Source organism: Hydra vulgaris, chromosome 07, assembly GCF_038396675.1.
Source record: "Hydra vulgaris chromosome 07, alternate assembly HydraT2T_AEP".
Lineage (NCBI taxonomy): Eukaryota > Metazoa > Cnidaria > Hydrozoa > Anthoathecata > Hydridae > Hydra > Hydra vulgaris.
Genome location: NC_088926.1, coordinates 17,028,355 through 17,047,500, shown reverse-complemented (window position 1 = coordinate 17,047,500; position 19,146 = coordinate 17,028,355). Strand labels below are relative to the sequence as shown.

At 26.4% G+C, this 19,146-nt stretch overlaps 1 protein-coding gene across 1 annotated transcript in view; it reads left to right on the top strand.

Moving 5' to 3' along the window:
* LOC100215698 (transcription activator BRG1) overlaps positions 1–19,146 on the top strand; it is an 83,640-nt gene that overhangs the window by 753 nt on the left and 63,741 nt on the right. Inside the window, exons 2-3 of the mRNA XM_065801217.1 lie at positions 11,778–11,883; positions 12,241–12,527. Coding sequence (XP_065657289.1) covers positions 11,778–11,883; positions 12,241–12,527 — 393 coding nt within the window. The remainder of the gene's footprint in view (positions 1–11,777; positions 11,884–12,240; positions 12,528–19,146) is intronic.

Below are 19,146 nucleotides of genomic sequence, written 5' to 3'. Positions count from 1 at the left end.
TAATTATTGCTGAAAATGGAATAAATTATTGTTAATATTATTATTATAAATTTTCCAGCTTCTTCTTTTCAATTTTTTTAAATTAATTTGAGAATTTAATTGAGAGTTAATAGAAAGTAAAAAGTTTAAGAGTACAAAAATGGTTGACAGGAAACTTGCTTTACTCATAAGAAAAACTGTAAACTGTGGGAGTCAGAAAACATGAACGCATTCAAGAATTCCAAAGCACTAATCGATCACTGCCTACTTGGCTAAAAGTTCATATATTTATGTGTAATTGGATCTGCTCTTGATTATGAGATGTCTTGCAGGACTATATTGTAAACAACATAATAAATTTATTATTCACTTTGTTTTCTACTAAATATGTTTTATAATATTATTGGATTTTGCTTTTCAAGAATAAGATTTTTTTTAATTACTCATATCGAATTGCATTTATTGTGTAAACAAGTATACTATTTGCTCTATTACCACAATTATTGGCAAGATAATATTGAAAAATGTTCACTACATTTTAATTCTTCCCAATACTATCTTGCCAGTAATTGGTAGAAAAAGAGTACTTGTAACCAGGCTTGGCCAGGAAGGCATGTGATTTCACATCATAATATGATCACACAAATACTATTTGATTTTAAAAAATTGACTACGGCTGTTAATATGTTTTTGAAATTTGTATACATTTAAAAAATATGCTCAAAATATTATCTTAACTTAACTATGAAGAAACTAAAAAAAAACTTATCGTAAAAGAAGCAAATAAATCTTGGTAAAAAAAATAACAGAAAATAAAATTGAAATAACTTAACTAAATCTAAAATAAAATAATAAAATTACAACTTAACTAAAATAAATAAACTAATGCGTTTCAATAATAAAGATCAAAGTTATTTAACATCTTTCAAAAAAGTTTGTCTTTTTTTTTTCTTCTCAGCAAAATCTTTCTACTTTTCAAGTAAATCGACTTTAATGGTTCTTATATAAAGTTTATTAAAAATACCATTGCTGTTTAAAGTCGTTGCTTATAAAATAAAGTTTTTTTTTTTTAGTTTTTATTATTTTTATTTTATTTAGAAAAAAATCTTATATAATTGAATAATATAAATCAAAATTTATATAACTTTCAATTATACTTTAATTAAAATCATTAGCTACTTTATTTAAAAGCGTTTTGCTAAATTAAAAATGTTAGTAAAGATAAACACGTCAAATTTAATTCCAACATAGTTAAAAACATTTTTTTCAGTGCGTTTGCTAAAAACCGTGGTTAAATCATCAAAGCCAAATATTATTTGCGTGGTTATATAACTTGAAATCACATGCCTTCCTGATTGTAACTGCTGCAATAAAAAATTTTAACTTTTAAATCAATCTTCTTTAAATTTTAAACAAAAAACAAACAACAGACTTCATATACAGGATAAAATACAAAATAATAATAGTAATAATAATAATAATAATAATAATGTTTAATGAAATGAAATAAATATTATTCAATTAGTAGTATAAATAATGTTACAGTTGTCAAAACCTCTTTTAAAAATAAATATTTGTTATCTGACGTGAAGATTTGTCAACTTAAAAAAGCTACACAACTGAAAGATACAGTAAAAAATGTTTAAAAAGAGTAATGGCTCAATAGAACTAATTTTAAATTAATTTATCTGGGTTTATAATCCTGGGTTTTCTAATAACGTTATGTCCTTACTAAAATGCAAGTAGACACCATAAAAAATTTCAAGTGTACCTAAAGTCTTGTTTTTGATAAAATGTCTTCAAGGCAACATATTTATTATGATAAAAACCATGACTAGGCCATTGGAATTTAACTGAGTTTTTGTATTGATGGTCTGGGGATTATCAATATAATGGAAACAACCAGTTGCTTATTTTTCGATATCATGTGTTCAATCAATTTAGTTAAATAATGCCATGGGTCATTTATATAGAACAGGTTTAGCTGTAAGATGTCTTGTTTGTGATCAAAGCTCAAGTAATATTAAAAATGATTGCATTTTTTTACATTTCTTCGTGATAAACATGTTGACCATGATTTTCATGTTGCAGAAAATTTAATTAGTATTATCAGCTATTTGTTTAGCATCTAAATAAAGAGTATATATTTTTACTAACAAGGTAAAGACTTCTGTAAAAAATGTGACAAATATATTAAATTATAACTACATGAACATATTAATGTTAAATAATATATTAATGTTATATGAGCAAAGTTATGAAATTGTTTTTGGAGGCCTCTGATAAGAATAATACCATAGATTAATGAAAAGTTTTTATATTTCATTAAGATTTGCATACTTTTATGATTATTTTTCCTGCAAGACATCCCATAATGCTTTGCAGCAAAAATTACATAAATTTGTTATAAGTTGGTAGGCATTAAAATTCAATTCAAAGTCTTTTACTCTAAGTGTTTCTTTATGTTTAAAAAACTTATATTCATCTAGGTTTTTAAACATATAGAAACACTTACAGCAAGACTTTGCTAAATAATGAGTCATGCATGATTGAGTTTTGGTCAATGGATCAAGTAATTATAGCTGCTTGAGCTGCAACCATACTAGTATTTATAAAAAAAAAAAGAAAGAGATGTTACTTAATAACAATGACAAAGAAGCTCAGCCTTTGTAGCTAGAGCAGATCCAACAATTGTCTATAATCAGAGTCTTGTTTTTCACTCTACTGGAAAGCAGCATCTATTTTCAAAATTTCTGAAGAGCGATCTGACTCATCTAACTACTGTCTTATTAGTCTTTTTCCTATCATGAGCAAGATTTTTGAGTCTTTAATTAACTTACACTTAATCTCTCATTTTGAATCAAATAATTTATTTTCTGATTTTAAATTTGGGTTTCCATCTTCTCGTTCTACTGCTGATTTGTTAACAGATAGGTTTGCTATACTATATTACTGCTGATTTGTTAACAGATAGATTGTTAACTGATTAGAGGTTAAGGTTATCGTTCTCAACATTCCTAAAGCCTTAGATAAAGTTTGACATGTTGGTCTTTTCCATAAACTCTCTTCTTACAGTGTATCAACATCTTTAAAACTATTGAATCCTTCTTCACCAATCGTAGTATAAACGTTTTCCTTGATGGACAGCACTTTTCTTCATTTCCTGTAAATTCAGGGGTTCCTCAAGGTTCAATCTTTGGCCCTACTTTTTATATTTACATTAACGATCTCCCAGAAATTCTCACATCTAAAGCGGCATTGTTTGTTGATGATATTTCCATTTATTCTTGTCTTGATAAGAAGCCAACACTCTCTGATTGTTTGTAGAGGGCATTTGAGCTTGAAAAGAATCTCACTTCTGCTACAGCATGGGGCTCTTTGTGGCTGGTAAACTTTAACTCAAATAAAACTCAATTTTTTTCAGCTAATCGATATAGCAATAATCTAGATCTCACTATATTTATGTGCAGTAATGTACTCCATTAGTCATCTACCCTTTGTCTTCTAGGATTAACTCTTACTTCCGATCTTTCTTGGAAACCATATATCAAATCCATTTGTCAAATTAGCATCTGCTAAGGTTGCATCTCTTTATCGTCCTCACCAGATTCTTACTCCAGGTTCTATTCTTTACTTCTATAAATCTCAAATCTGTCTTTGTATGGAATACTGTTGCCATATCTAGAGCGGATCTTCTAATAATGCGTTTTTGCTCTTTTGCTTTTAGACAAGGTGCAAAAACGCATTGTAAAAATAGTTGAACCTGCTCTTGCAACCAACTTTTAACCATTGTCATATTGTTGTAATATTGCTTCTCTTTCCCTTTTTTATAATTACTACATTGGGCGGTGATCTAAAAAGCTAGCATCTTTATCTACTTAAATTCATTCCTGTGTTTCATCCTTTTACTGTGACTGTTCCAAAGTGCTCCAAAAGTTCTTATTCATCTAGCTTTTTTCCTTGAACATTAGTTCTTTGAAATTTGCTCCCTTCTTCTTGTTTTCCTGACTCATATAATTTGCAATCTTGCAAGTCATCTGTTAATCATTATCTTGCTTTACAAAGTTCATCTTTTCTCTTCCAGTAACTTCCAACTCTAATAGTGGTTGCTTGTAGTCTTGTTGGAAGTGAAGATATTAAAAATAACAATTTACAATCTATCTAAACATTTACAATCTATTTTTAGACCTTGTCTAAAAGAGTCCTCATAAGAAGAAAACCAGCCCAAATATAACAGGCTTTCACTTTTAACATAATTTCAACATTTGAAAATGTACTCAAAAACCTTACCTAGACTAAAAAAAAACTTTATTTAAAAAAAAAAAAAGAAATCTCAATGAAAGAGAAAATAAAAAAGAAAAGAAATCTCAACAAAAGAAAAAATGAAATAAACTTGACTAAAATAAAACTCAAGAAATTAAAACAATTTTATTTAAATCATGTTTTAATTACATTTAGAATAATAATCTTTAAATCTTACTAATTTTTATATAATATTGGAACCCTTAAAATAAAGGAACAATTTACTTCTTATGATAGTTTAAAAAATATTCGCTCCTAATTTTAATTATAATTTGCACCTAATTTAAGTTTTAGTGTTTTATATTATTTTAAGTTATAAGTTTCCATGTAAATACACCTTATTAAATAATTATACATTGAAAACCATTTCATGCTTTGAAAACCATTTCATGTTTTTTTTTTTTACATTTTTACATTCTTTTTTAAATTTGTTTAAATTGATCAACATTTATCATAAAACATACATGATTATATAAATAAAAAAAAACTTAATATAATATTCATTAATACTTTATATAAATAATCATTAGAATTGTTTTGATACTTCATTAAAAAGTATTTCAATAATATAAAAGCATTAAAAATCAAACTTATTTAATTGTAAAGTTTTTAAAAACATTTGCTATTTTTTATTCAACTAATTTTTTTTTTAATCTTTTTAAGTGTATTAACTTTAATGATTAGTGCTAGTAAATTTACTGATATTTTTAAAAACCGGTAATTCGGTAAAAAAAAAATTATTACCGAGTTACCTGTAATTTACCGTTTTTTTTTCTAAAGGCTTAAATAGTAATAATCTAAACACTGAAAACAACAAAAAGCATAACAAATGAATATATTAGTAAAACAGCATCAGTTTACAGGTCCATCCTAGTTAAAAATAAATAAATTAAGCAATCAAAAACATTTATTTTATATAATAAAATATAATTAATTCACTTATTATACATTAACATTTTTGTATTTTAGCGTAAACATAAACAAACATAAACATAAAGAAAATTTCTTTTTTAAAATAAAAATAATTAATATAGTCAATTCTTTTCAAGGAGCATAAATTGTTTATTGAAGTAAGCTCTTAAAAAACACATTACATTTAATGTTTCATCGTTTAAACTTGTTCTGTACCTTGTGCCAATTAAACCTGCTGCAGAAAAAGCTCTTTCCGACTCTACACTGGTTGGGCGAACTGCTGAAATATACTTTTGGAGTTTGTTTAAATATTTTCCTTTAATATTTTGTTCCTTGAAATATGCCATTTCTTTCCTGACTATATTTAAAAGAATGGATGTTGTCTTCGGATCACTAATCTCTTCGTGAGCAATAGTTATCTTTTTTTTTTTAATTACTAAATCAAGTTTTTCCTTCATTGACATTGCTTGACTTGATGTCGCCACTGCTGATAAAACCGTAGATTCACTGGTTGATTCAGTTTCATACACTTGCACAACTTCAGCTTCAGTAGTTTCGGAATCGTTTTTTAAAAATTGTTGAATGATTTCTACAATATTTTTTTGCATAACCAATTTACTTGGTGTATTAAACACGCCATAATTATTTTCATTATTTAAAGCTGTACATGGACATGGTTCATGAAGATATGAATATATCAGAATATACGATTCTTCTCTCACTTATTGGAAATATTAAATCTTGTTTCAATTCATTACTTAAAAAATTATTTTGGTTACATCCAACATGAACCTAATTGTCAAATCTGCAACATATAGATTCGCGTCCCTTGAACAGAGAGCTTCCACAGCTACTTTAACAGGTTGCAAAGCCATTATTATATTTGATACAACATTGAGATCATTTTCTGATAAATCTATATCGGATTTGATATCGATTAGACTCTTACGAACACAATTTTTAATCTCATATATTCTTTCCAACATTATCAACATACTGCTCCACCGTGTTTTTGTGTCAAGGATTAGCGTAAGTTCTTTTTTAAATTCATCCTTAACATGTTTTTGGAGGATGTCATTTTTTGTTGGTGATCTACGGAACATGACAACAATTTTTCGAATTTTTGTTATTATTGGACCTATACTTTCATGTTGAATTGATGAATCAGTAGTTGATGTATCCTCAATAACGTCAAAAACACCAATATCTTCCATTACATCTTCCTCTTCATCTTCACCATGTTCAAATTCAGTAATAGCCAATACTTGATTTTCTACGGAAATATTATCCGAAACAGATCTTTTATACAGCACCTTAATTACTGATAACTGGATGCCGTGGGCTAAACAAAGTTGATGATTTATGTCCAGTAATTTGCCTACCTTTTTCATTACGACGGCCCCATCCGTAGTAATGGAAATTATATTTTCTATCACAATACTAAATTCTTTAAGTGTATTTTGAAGATACGTTATACATTTTTCAGCAGGCATCAATCCTTTAATCCTAACCAATCTGAGATTCCAAAATACATTATCATACGAGTGGACATTCACATTCATAAACCTTCGATTTTTGAGAGATGTCCATTCATCGAAAGTCAAGCTGAATAATTCACCACGGGCTATTCTTTCTGATAATTCTGTAACAATTTGTTTTCGGATTTTCTCACCGTACTGCAACACTATTTTCTTAATTGTTTTTGGAGACTTTGGGCAATCATATCCTTTGGATTTAAATAATTGCTGAAGATGTGCAAATCTTTATAAACGATAAACAATCTTGTGCTGTCAGTCGTGCTAAAACAGCTGGAAATGAGTCATCAATCGTTTTAATAATGTTGAAATAATCAAAAAATTTTGATCTAGAATTTGTATCATTCGTAACGGAAGTTGTGATATTGATATTAGAACAGCTAGCTTCTGCATCATCATGTTGAACTCTTTTTAACAGATTAATTTTATGTTTTCTGATAAGGTGATTGTGCAAACCACTTGTGCTGCCGCCAGATTATTTTATATTTTTTTGCATACATTGCATATAGCTGAATCGCCAGCTTTCGTACGTAGAAAATGATTCCACAATTGATTTTGTCCAGATCCAGTAGACATCATAGATAAGGCTATTTTTTTTTTAAAAATTCAATATGTAAATTTTGGAACACAATACAAATATATTCTATAATATAATTTTAAAGACTTTTTGTGAAATACAACACGATAAAAATATAGAATATTCGCTTTATTTTCAAAGTTATGTTTTGTGTTTATTTTCAATTTTTTTTTATGATACTAAATAATTTTATCATCCAGTGCAAAAAACTAAATAATTAAAAAAAAAACTCACTAACGCTCTATTTAAATAAAATGTCACCTGTAACTGTAACCAGATGGGACGCGAGCACAAAATAAACTGAATGTAATTATAAATAAACTACATAAACAAATCCTAATTGTATGTAAATATTTTTCTTTCTCTATTAAAAAACGAAAATTTAAGAAAAATCAATCAAGTAGGCTGTATTTTTTTTTAAGAAATGCATATTGTAATAATATAGGAAAAAAAAATTCTTTTCCATTATAAAGTTCTTAATTTTTTTTAGTTAGAAAAAAATACTACTAATAATTTATTCAGAATTTCCATAAAATTTTACCGAATTACCGGTAAATTATTTGAAAATTACCGGTAAATTTAAACATAATTTTTAACCAATTTACCGGTAAACCGGTTTACCGGTTTTGCTAGCCCTATTAATGATTCTTATATAAAGTTCATTAAAGCAAGTTTTGTTGTCTAAGAAAGTTGTCGTTTATAAAAACATATTAAATTTTTATTTTTTAATAAAGTTTATTATTAAAAATATACACTTAAAAGTTGAAAAAGTGTATGCAACTTTCAACGATACTTAAAACAAAAATCATTATCAGTAAATTATTGCTATATTTAAATGCGTTTTGCTATTATAAAAACATTAGTAAAGATAAAAGTTTCGATGTCATTCATTTCTCTAAGATATGATTCAAAATCTTTTTCATTCAGCCCATTTTTGAATTATTTTTCAAAAAAGCCATGAACAAATCCTCAAAGCAAAATATTATTTTCCTGGTCTTATAATGCTGTGTGATCACACACTTTCCTGTGAAACCCTGTATAACCTCAGTGTTTCATACAAGTTTGTATATGAGATTTATAGAGGTAGAGAATAGAACCAAGGCTAAGAAAAGGGTAAGTACAATAATAATAACTTTTGTTGAGCTTTTCAAAGATTAGCAAAGTCTTTTTTAACTCATTTAAATTAGGATATATTACAGGGTTTGTACTGTACCTGGAAAATATGGAAAACCTTGAAAATTAGTTAATTTTGGCTAAAGTCATGGAAAACCTGGAAAAGTCAGGGAATTTTTTTAATCAGATAGTCAGGGAAAAATCAGGGATTTGTGATTAAGAAGTTACTCGTGTTACAAGCGATTATGTTTTTGTTGGTGCTACCCATTAATTTATTTTGACAATTAAAAAAATACCCTATAGTGTTTCACAGGAAAGCGTGAGATCGCAAGCCATTATATGACCACGCAATTTGACCACTGCTTTTAAATTTTTTTAAAATTGTAATAAAAATAAAAACCTAACCAAAAACTTATAACAAAATAACAGCAGACTAAACTAAAAAAAAAAGAAAAGAAATCTTAACGAAAGAGAACAAACTAAACAAGTAAACATAAGAAACTAAAACTCCTAATTATATTTTAACTCTTAATTAAATTACATTTGGAATAAACAACTTTAATATTTTATAATGTGTTTATATTATAAAAAACGCTTTTGAATCAAGTAACAAATTACTTTGTTAATTACTAACGATTGTTTTCAATAAACACTTTTTATTCAAATTTTCTATGGTTGTTATTTTATTATTACAAAGTTTTTTTTTTTTACTTATAAAAAAAACTGTTTATATATACATTTTTTTAATGATCAATTTAGATTGTTTAAAACTATTTCTATAATTAAAAAAATACTTATTTCAAAGAAGCATGTTTAAACAAAGACAGTTACCCTCATAATGATTCTTGACTAATAAAAGGGAAAGATAATGCCCAGGCTAAATGCAAATTATGCCATAAAATAATTAAACTTTCGAACATGGATATTGAAACACTAAAAAGTCACAAAAAAGGAAAAAAGCAAAGAGTGGAAGAGTCTAATTTAAAGGTACCTGTTTTTCAAAAAAACACATTATGAAGCCACAATCTTTAGAACTCATTGTATCAAGTTCTGATAAAACTTGTGGAGAAATTATGTGGGCATTGCATTGTTGCTTAAATAAAATTTCTAGCAATTCAAACAAAAATGCCACTAATTTTTTCTAAGCTATGTTTCCTGACAGTGAGATTGCTAAGTCTTTTTAAATGGGACCAAGTAAAGTTGGATATAGTTGGATAGTCATGGTCTTGGGCCTCATTTCAAATCTTTACTTAAACAACAACAAAGCCTGTCTCCCTGGTTTGTTGTGTCCTTCAATAAATCTCTTAAGAAGAAAACTCAAACTTTTCAAATAAAATTTACTTATCCGATATTGGAATGAAGAAAAAATGCAAGTTATAGTGACGTATTGGGATTCCTCATTAATGGGACATAGTACCATATTTGATTTGCTGAGTCATTTTAATGAAACGCTAAGTGATAAGCAAGGTTATTCAGGTCTCTATGAATATACCCAGTGTCAACTTAAAGTTTAACAGAGGCATTCAAAGCAAATATGATGAACATGAGCTATCTAAACTTATTGACATAGGCTGCTGTTCTCAACACATAATTTTTGGTGCTTTCAAAACAAGAGTAGAATCAGCTGATTGGGAAATTTAAAAGACGTTCAAAAGCTGCTTTATCTTATAACTCACTTCGCCTGGCAGGATTCTCCTGTCAGAAGAAGTGACTTATAAGATAAAGCAGCTTGATTCTGTGGTTGTTAACATGAGTACTTGTTTGCTGCTAAATTTTTATGATCAGATCATACCTAAAAAAAATTGGAATCAAATGAAAACATTGCTGCATCATCTTATCTTACTTGAAATTTTAACTGCTTCTTGTTCAGACAAAGTTATCAACCAGTTCTCAAAGTTTATATCAGCAGAATTTGCAATAAATCAATTTGCAATGAATTGTGGGATGTTTTCATTGGCTATGATCAAAAGAATAAACTCTTCGATGATTTTTACTTTAAAGACATTTACATAAAAAAGTATCTAGAGTTGTTATCTGTCATTAAGTTGGTTCTGACTCTGAGTCATAGACAGGCATTGGTTGAACGGGGATTTAGTGTTAACAAGGATGTTGTTACTAACAATATATCAACAGATGGTATTGTTGGGCAGCGCCTTGTGTGTGATTTAATGCTTACCAACAACCTCAACCTCCACTCTCCAGATTACATCAGAAATAAAAGCTGCTTTTAAATTTGCAAATTAAATGCTTGATGAAGAGAAGACAAAGGATAAAAAAATGCAACGCTAGGTCAGAAAGGAACAAGAATCTAAAACCTCAAATGGGTCTCCTTAAAAAAACTTTATTGATGCTAGAAAAAGAGTTTGTCTGGAGTGTGGAACAAGCTGAAAAGAAAAACAATATATCATTGGTCAGCAAAGCAAATGCTTCAAAAAAGAAAAGTGATGAGAAAATGAAAGACAATGCTAGATTGCAGGGAACATTGCTATGGAGGAAAATAAAAAGAAACTTTTTATACTTATATTTAATGAATCACATATGATGAAGTAAATCTTTTTAATTGTTTTCTTTAGAAGAATTATGTTAAAAGTAGTTTAAAAACTTGTTAAGATTTATTATATCCATTATCATTTTTGTATTGCAATTTTAAACAAATTTAACTAGAAAATTGCTTTTCACTATAATTTTTAAACAGACAATGTGTCAGTTTCTGTTTCTAGGCCCTGTTACAGCTTGTGTAAGCAAAACCTGTTTAAACTTCTGCATTTTCAGTTGATGATGTATTTAATTAAAAGAATTAGATCATGCACCATTTAATAGGTTAGTCTGGCTATTTATGCTCAAAATATTTTTTTGTTTCTAAGCTATGTTTTGGTATACTGCGCTATTTTAATCTGAAGATATTTTTGGATTAACAAAGGCACAACTACAAATAATGTCATTAAAGGTTCAGCTACATATAGTGACAACAAAGGTACAGCTAAAAATAGTGATAACGAAGATACAGCTACAAATAGTGATAACAAATAAGCTTAGCCAAATTGCTAAGAAGTAATAAAGTAAAAGAATAAAGCAGGTATTTAAGATAAATATCATCAGTTCATATGTTGGCTAATATTTTAAATCTTAAATACAGAGGTAGAAATTTAACTGATAAAGAAATAGAGTTAAGAATAGTTTTTGTGGCTTCAATCAATCCAGATATTCTTTCACTTTAGATTAATTTTAAAACAGAATCTGTTTTGAGAGAGAGGATATTTTTCAAATATATATATATATATATATTTGAAAAATATAGTTGTTGTATAGAATAACAATATTTTTAAGTTAATGAAAATAATAAAGTATATTTTTTACAGGCTCTTGAAAGCATGCAAGAGCGTGGGATGGAGAATGATCCTCGGTACAAGCAAATGCTTAGTTTAGCACAAATGAATGGGTTACCAATTGGAATAAATACTGGAGGTGAATTTTTTTTTTTTTTAAACTGCTATAAGATATATTATTTTGATTAAAGTACAAAAAGGGTCAAAGTTTAACCTAAGGTGTCTTAATTTAAAATTCTCAATGAAGTTGATATAAATTGTTAGGTAACATAAAGTTTATAAATCAATAAGAAAGTTGTTGTTAATTGTTATACAAACCTTTCTATTTATAAAAGTTCAAAGTTCCAGCTTGATCAGTAACAATTTTAAAATTGAATGATATAAATTTGACAACTTGTATCAAAATTAAATGTTTTTTAGTTGTATATTAATAGATTTTGTTAACTTATACATATACAAATTTATTTTATTAAAATGTTTTGAAAATGTTTTGTAGTTGCAAGTGGTCAATCTGGAATGCAACCAATCGGATTGCAACCTCCAAATTTATTTGCATTAATGAATCATCAACAGCAGCAACAACAGCAACGAGCTGGAGTACACACAGGAAGTACTAGTTCAGAAGAAAACTTTCAACAAAGTAATCCTTTAAATCAGCCTGTTAATCCAATAACACAACAAAATGACTCAAATTTGCTACAAAACATGCAAGCTAGTTTTAATGCACCTGGTGGAAGTAATTTAGCACGCAATAGTAACACTTTTACTCCAGAGATGTTGCAGGTATTTTCTATTTTATTGTAAAATTTGGTGTCACATTTTTATATTTCTTGTCACTAAATTATAATTTAAAAAATTTAAGTGTTTAAAACTTAAAGGTTGTAAAACATAAAGTTATAAAACATAAATAAATTAGGTTCTTAGAAATATCACATTAGACTTGTTACTTAATTCTTCATAAGCTTAAATAATTGCATATAATATGTGTTATTTGGTTGATTAAATTATCTTTTAAAATTTATAATTACATCTATAAGTTTGTTTATAATCTTGAAATAAATGTTGTTTTGATTTCACCTGAATCTTAAATATTGGACATATTTTGATCCAATTATTTGTTTCATATTCTAATTAAGAAATGAATTAATTTTAAAATTTGATTTTATCAAATTAATAAAAAAGTTGTTGTTAATTAGATTTATTGGAAGAATTTAAGGTCTGATTTCTTGAGAAATTTTGAGATTTGCAGGTTAAGTATTCAGATTTTTTGTTGTTGTTGTTGTTGTTGTTGTAACAGTTTATATATATATATATTGTTCTTACCATAACTTGATAGTGTATGTAAAAAATAGGATATAAATATAAGTTCTTATTTAATTTTTTAAATAGGAAATAGCGTGATTAGAAAATATGATTTTAAAAGATCTCGAATGATACTTTATTTCAACTTAGCACTTTTTTTACAATAAAAAAGTTTGTTTTGTTAATTCTTTGAGTATTAGCAAAAAATATTTATGTTAATAAATTCTCTCCCTCCTCCTCTTTTATTTCAACTTAGCACTTTTTTTACAATAAAAAAGTTTGTTTTGTTAATTATTTGAGTATTAGCAAAAAATATTTATGTTAATAAATTCTCTCGCTCCTCCTCTACTAAAAGCACTCAGCTTGAGTGTGTTTGCTTTATTTTTGTGTTTGCTTTATTTTTACTGGTGTCACTCCTTTGATCAGAATTCTGTTTGGGTGACACCATCCTTATCAATTATTTAGTTATTATTATTAAATACTTATGATTAATTTACTCATTATTATATCATTTTATATTACTATCATTTATATATATATATTTTTTTTATTAAGCAATTATTTTTACTTACTACAATCAATAAAGTTATGAATTTTTTTTTTTTTTTATTATAATTATTATTATTATTATACTTATTATTATTATAATTCTAGCAGTAAGCAACCCGTATTACGGGTTAGTAATAAATAAATAACAATTTGACTTGATATATTATCTGAAAAATATAAAATACAAATTTATCTATTTGGGCTGCCATTGTCCCGGTTTTTTTGCCGGAGAACGCTATAAAAGTTTTAATTAGTTTAGCATTGTGCTCTCCTTCGTAAAAATTGGGATAATAGCAACCTTAAGCTTTTATTGGTCTTGGCATTTAGTAAAGACCACGTAACTTTAAATATTAGGTTATTTTTAATAACAGCAAGCACCAGAGAAGGAAAGCCAAGTACAACTTACCAATACCAAAAGAAAAAAAAAGATCATCTCAAACTATAAAAGCATTACTTTACAGATTTATTATTGTATTTTAGAATAAGTAAGTTTGTTAATAAAGGGGAGCATTATTTTTTATATTTATTGTTGTGTTCATGAATTAGCCACTCATAAAACATTTCTTAAACATGGTCAAAATCAATTATGGTAACAAAAAATACATTAGAACTTAGTAATAACAGAGTGTTCCAATAGTGATCTCCTTTATTAACAAACTTTCGTTAAACAGAGGAGACAGACTGTGTTTCAAAGGCACTGTAGTAAAAAAAAGTTACAATAAGTTTTATATTAATAAATTAGTTGTTTTTAATGGCATCAGCAAAAAATATATATTAGCACAAAATAATTATAGCACAATTAACCATCAAAAAAGGCTTTTTAATGTTATCACTAAACAAAATTATTTTCACCTCAATAGTTTAGAATCCAAATTTCTTCTTAACTGTGAATAATGATAAACGCAGTAAATTTCATATCATATGAATTTACTAAATTAAAACCATGTTTCAACAGTAAGTAAACTAATAAAGCGATGACAACTAAAAAAAACAAAAAACAATTATGTTTAAACTTCAAAAAATATATAAAATCCTTTTTATATATTTTTTGAAGATATATATAAAATATATAAAATCCTTTTATTTTTGGATAATCAGTTATTTGAAAATATAATAAAATTTGATTCGTAAAAATATGCGGTGACTAATATTAGAACTAAAATATATATAACAAATCTGATAATAGTCTAATTTTTTACAGTCATAAAAAAAGTTATTATAATAATCTTTACCTTATCAGTTGTGATATTGTAGAATATCTGAAAGTAATGAGAGAGTTGAGTATAATAAAAAGTAGATATACGTAAGGTTGAATTTTAATTAAAATATAAATATTAGCACTTATCTGATAGGTCCAAGAAATTATAAATGGTAACTTTGAAAAAAGAAAAAAAAAGAAAAAGATATGTAACTTAACAAATTCTAGTATTTATATTTTGATACTGATTTTAGTAAGATTTATACTTAGTCTTAGGTCTTAGTTCTAAAGTGTCTTAAGTAAAAAATAATTAACAGAAATTAATACCACCCAGCACTATATAGTGCCAAGTAATACCACAACTTAGTAACATCTCTTGACTAGCAAGGATAACAATCTTGCTTTACGCACTGCTAAGTAGCACGACTTTTTAAACTTTTAAATAAAAAACAAACAGAGTATAAACATATATAAGCTTTGAACACATTATATTTTATAAACTATTAACATTACCTCTATTACACACAAAAACATACCTATCATAAACTATTAATTAAAATTTGAAAATAAATTTGTGTACTTTTTTTTACCACAAAACATTATAGCGGTTGCAGGCAAAAGTAATAAAAAGATTTGATTTAACAGATCTTTTTATTACTTTAACTATTTAAATTTTAATAACCATTTTCATATTTTTTTTAAAGACTTCTTAAGTAAATAGAAAACTATAACGCACCCTGGTCTAACATGATTGTTACCAAGGTTGCTTACATCTTCATGTAAGGCATCATATTGTATGCTTCTCAGTTTGCTTTGGTTATTTCTATGAAAGCAAAACACTGCTCTTCAATTTTAACAAATGTATCAGCAGTATATTGCTGAAATAGTTTCTTGCCATGATTTAACATGATTTCTAACCAATGTTGCATGTTCAGGGTTGCGAACCAATTATGCTATTTCTTGGAAATAGCATAATTGGTTTGTGAATAATAATAATAGTTGAAAAGTGAATAAGCCGTAGGATCTAAGTTAGCTGTCGTATTCAATATATCTTCTAAATGACCTTTTGATTAAATAACTTCCCTGGAAGCAGGTGGAACACCATCTCCAACGAATACAACTTCAATAACTATGGTTTGCAAATAAAACATTAGATTATGTAAGCAAAGTTGATTGCTATGTTACCTATGATTCATACGTTAAACCACATTATCAATAAATAAAGCAAAACAAAGACAGGCATATTAAATTCTAGTATATTTTAAAAAATTGATATTGGAATTATGATATATATAACTTCCTGTAAGTATTTGTAAGTCTTGTAAAGATTGTGGAAATAGTGAAAATGAAAGCAAAACTACCTTTCTATTATAGCAACATAAAAAATGTGCAATGTAAATTATATTTCTCCTAAATATAAATATTTAGGATAAATGAACAATATAAATATCTCCTAAATATAAATATTTAGGAGAAATGTCAGCAATGCCCGCAGATCTGGTTCATTTCTCCTAATAATTATAATCTAGAATAGTATCACTTCTTGATATACAATACATACTTTTTGTCTAGCAACATTCCTTAAATTTTGAGAATGATTTATCTCGTCTAGGCCAATCTCTTTCATTTATGTGATTATTACTTTCAACTCATCTAACCATGATGTTCTAATTTAGGTATAAATTAATTTCTTCTTACCAAGCAGTATTTCTTACAGTTTGATGACAATTAATTTTAGCTTGCCTAATCATTTCCTAATCAAATTATAAATTATTTTTAAGTTGATAGTATTTCTAATAACTTATTTAAGCCTAATATCGACCATCCAAAAAAAAAAGAGAAAAGAAATTAAATAAAAATATGAAAAATAGTCTAAAGTGGTAAACATATCTACAAAGTGGTAAACATATCTACAAAAAGAAAAATCAACAAAAAACCTGCAATCCTGTTAACAAAGATATTATTTAAACAATAATATCTTTGTTAATAATAACAAAGATATTATTGTTTAAATAAAAACAAAAACACAATGTTGAATCTTACTTGGTTTCTCATCTATAAAACAGTTTTATTTAACCATTTAAAAGAAAAATAAAACAAAAAAAAATCAAAATGCCTTATGTTAAGCAATGTATTTAAAAAAAAAATCAAATGCAATTACTTTAGAATATATATGATATATAAACCTCTAGAATTTAACTCATTAGCCTAACCACTGGTTTGCCATTTAGGTCAAAAATTAATAAACAAAAATTAAAACAATTTATTACAATTATTATTCAAAATAAAAAACCTCTAACAATTTAATTTAGAATTTAATAATATCCATATTTTTTTGGCAATGTCAGTATATTTTTATCTAAAGTAATAAAAAAAATGAACCCATTTAAGAACAAATTTAAAAATCTAAATATATATTCAGATACCTTAAAAAGACGCATAGCACAACATTCTTTTGACAACTTCCAACATAATTTTTTATACTTTCTACTACTTTTTTCTATTTTACTATTTTCTATACCTTTTTTTTTTTTTTTATCTAAAAGAAAATATACATATAGGTACAGAGAAATATAAAATATACTGAAATATATGCAAGTTTATGTAAATACACTTACATGTCCACAAATAACAGTTAATAATTTATTTGAAGAAAAGGAAACAGGCTATAAAAATTAGAAAAATACGAATAACCATAAATAAAAACCCTCACATTAAGGTCCCTCCCGCCTACTCCCCACCCTTAATATTTAATGGCTAGTTAATGAGAAGAGTTCTTTTAATTAAAAATAATTAAGAAAAAAAATTGAAGTTAAATAAAAGGATATATTTACTTATATAAGTATATTTATTTCTTTACAATTTACTTATATAAGTATATTTATTTCTTTACAATTTGCAAAACATCAATTGCTGAGAAAAAGGAACAAAATATATTTTTAAAAACATATTTTAACAAAATTCATTTGCAATTAACAAAGCAAGAATTGTTAACAAAAAAGGAAATATATCTTTTTAACAAAAAGTAAAATGGTTTTACAATCATAACATAACAAAAATTTTTATTTATAAAAAAGGTTATAAAATCTTATAACAGGTTTGAATATAAAGTTTTGTATCAGGTTTAAATCTCAAAAATGATTATGCAGATATATACAGATTGATTTTATATATACAGAAGATTTAAAAAACCTTAAAAACCTTATGGGATTAAAAATAAAAAATAAAAGGCTTTAATATTAGGCCTTGTGTATCTTATACGTTTGTGTCTCAGTTAGCATACATAGTTGAAACAAAGTCTATTAACAATTTTTCCAATTTCTTTATTCTGTTATTGTTGCAAATTCGCTAATGCCCTTACAGTTAGAATGGTGGAATAGCTGTAAACCCCCAAGTTTGCTTATTATCTTTAGATACAGTAATTTTAAAGTTTGCTTAGTTTTATATTAAGTAATTCTAACAAAAAGATTTTGTTTTGTATGTTAAATTGTAACAGTTATAATTGTGATACCATTTAAATAAATGCGTTAACTAACAAAAAGATAAAGGAGACCATTCAAAATTACGGCTAAAGTATATACTTTTGTTTAAACATATTAAACTTTTATTTAACCATAAACATATAAATAGTCATTATAATATAGTAGTTAGATGCAAACCAACTGTTATTAATAACCTCAAGAAGTAACTAATTTGGCAAATAAATACAAACTATTTAATTGCTAAATGGCATTGAAATAGTGTTTTACCTCTCACCACATTACACAATTGCATTTCCAGGATCACTGTTTTTAATAAGAAAACAAAAAAATATTGTAATTAACTATATAAACTTGTATTGTAATGTTACTATGGAAATGCAGCTATTTTTACCTCAATTGTATAGAATTCCAGTTTTTCAGACTGAAATTAAGGCAAAAAAATCTAATTGCATAAACAAAAATTTTTTTTAGCAAGCCCCCCCCCCCCCTCCTCCTCCTCTCCCCTGGCGTCATTGCATTGGGTTGCGTTTAGTATAAAATTGTATCCTTTGTACATTAGTTTGTAATTGTTTTTTTTTAAACATATTATCTCTTATCTTTAAATAATTTTCTCGTTTGGCAGAGTTTAAAATAGCGCAAGTTACTGTTATAATTTACAGCTCAAGTTATTATTTAAATTTTAAGTTGCAGGATGATGCAATTAATGAGCAGGATTGTGTAATGAGCAAGTAACGTATTTAATACTTTTAAGATATTACTTTTAGTAATTGTTTTTACTTAACATGATATTTAAAAAAGTGAAAAAACAAATAGTAAAAACGCAAATATTAAAATATTTTAATCACTTTAGTCATAAAAAAAGTATTTAATA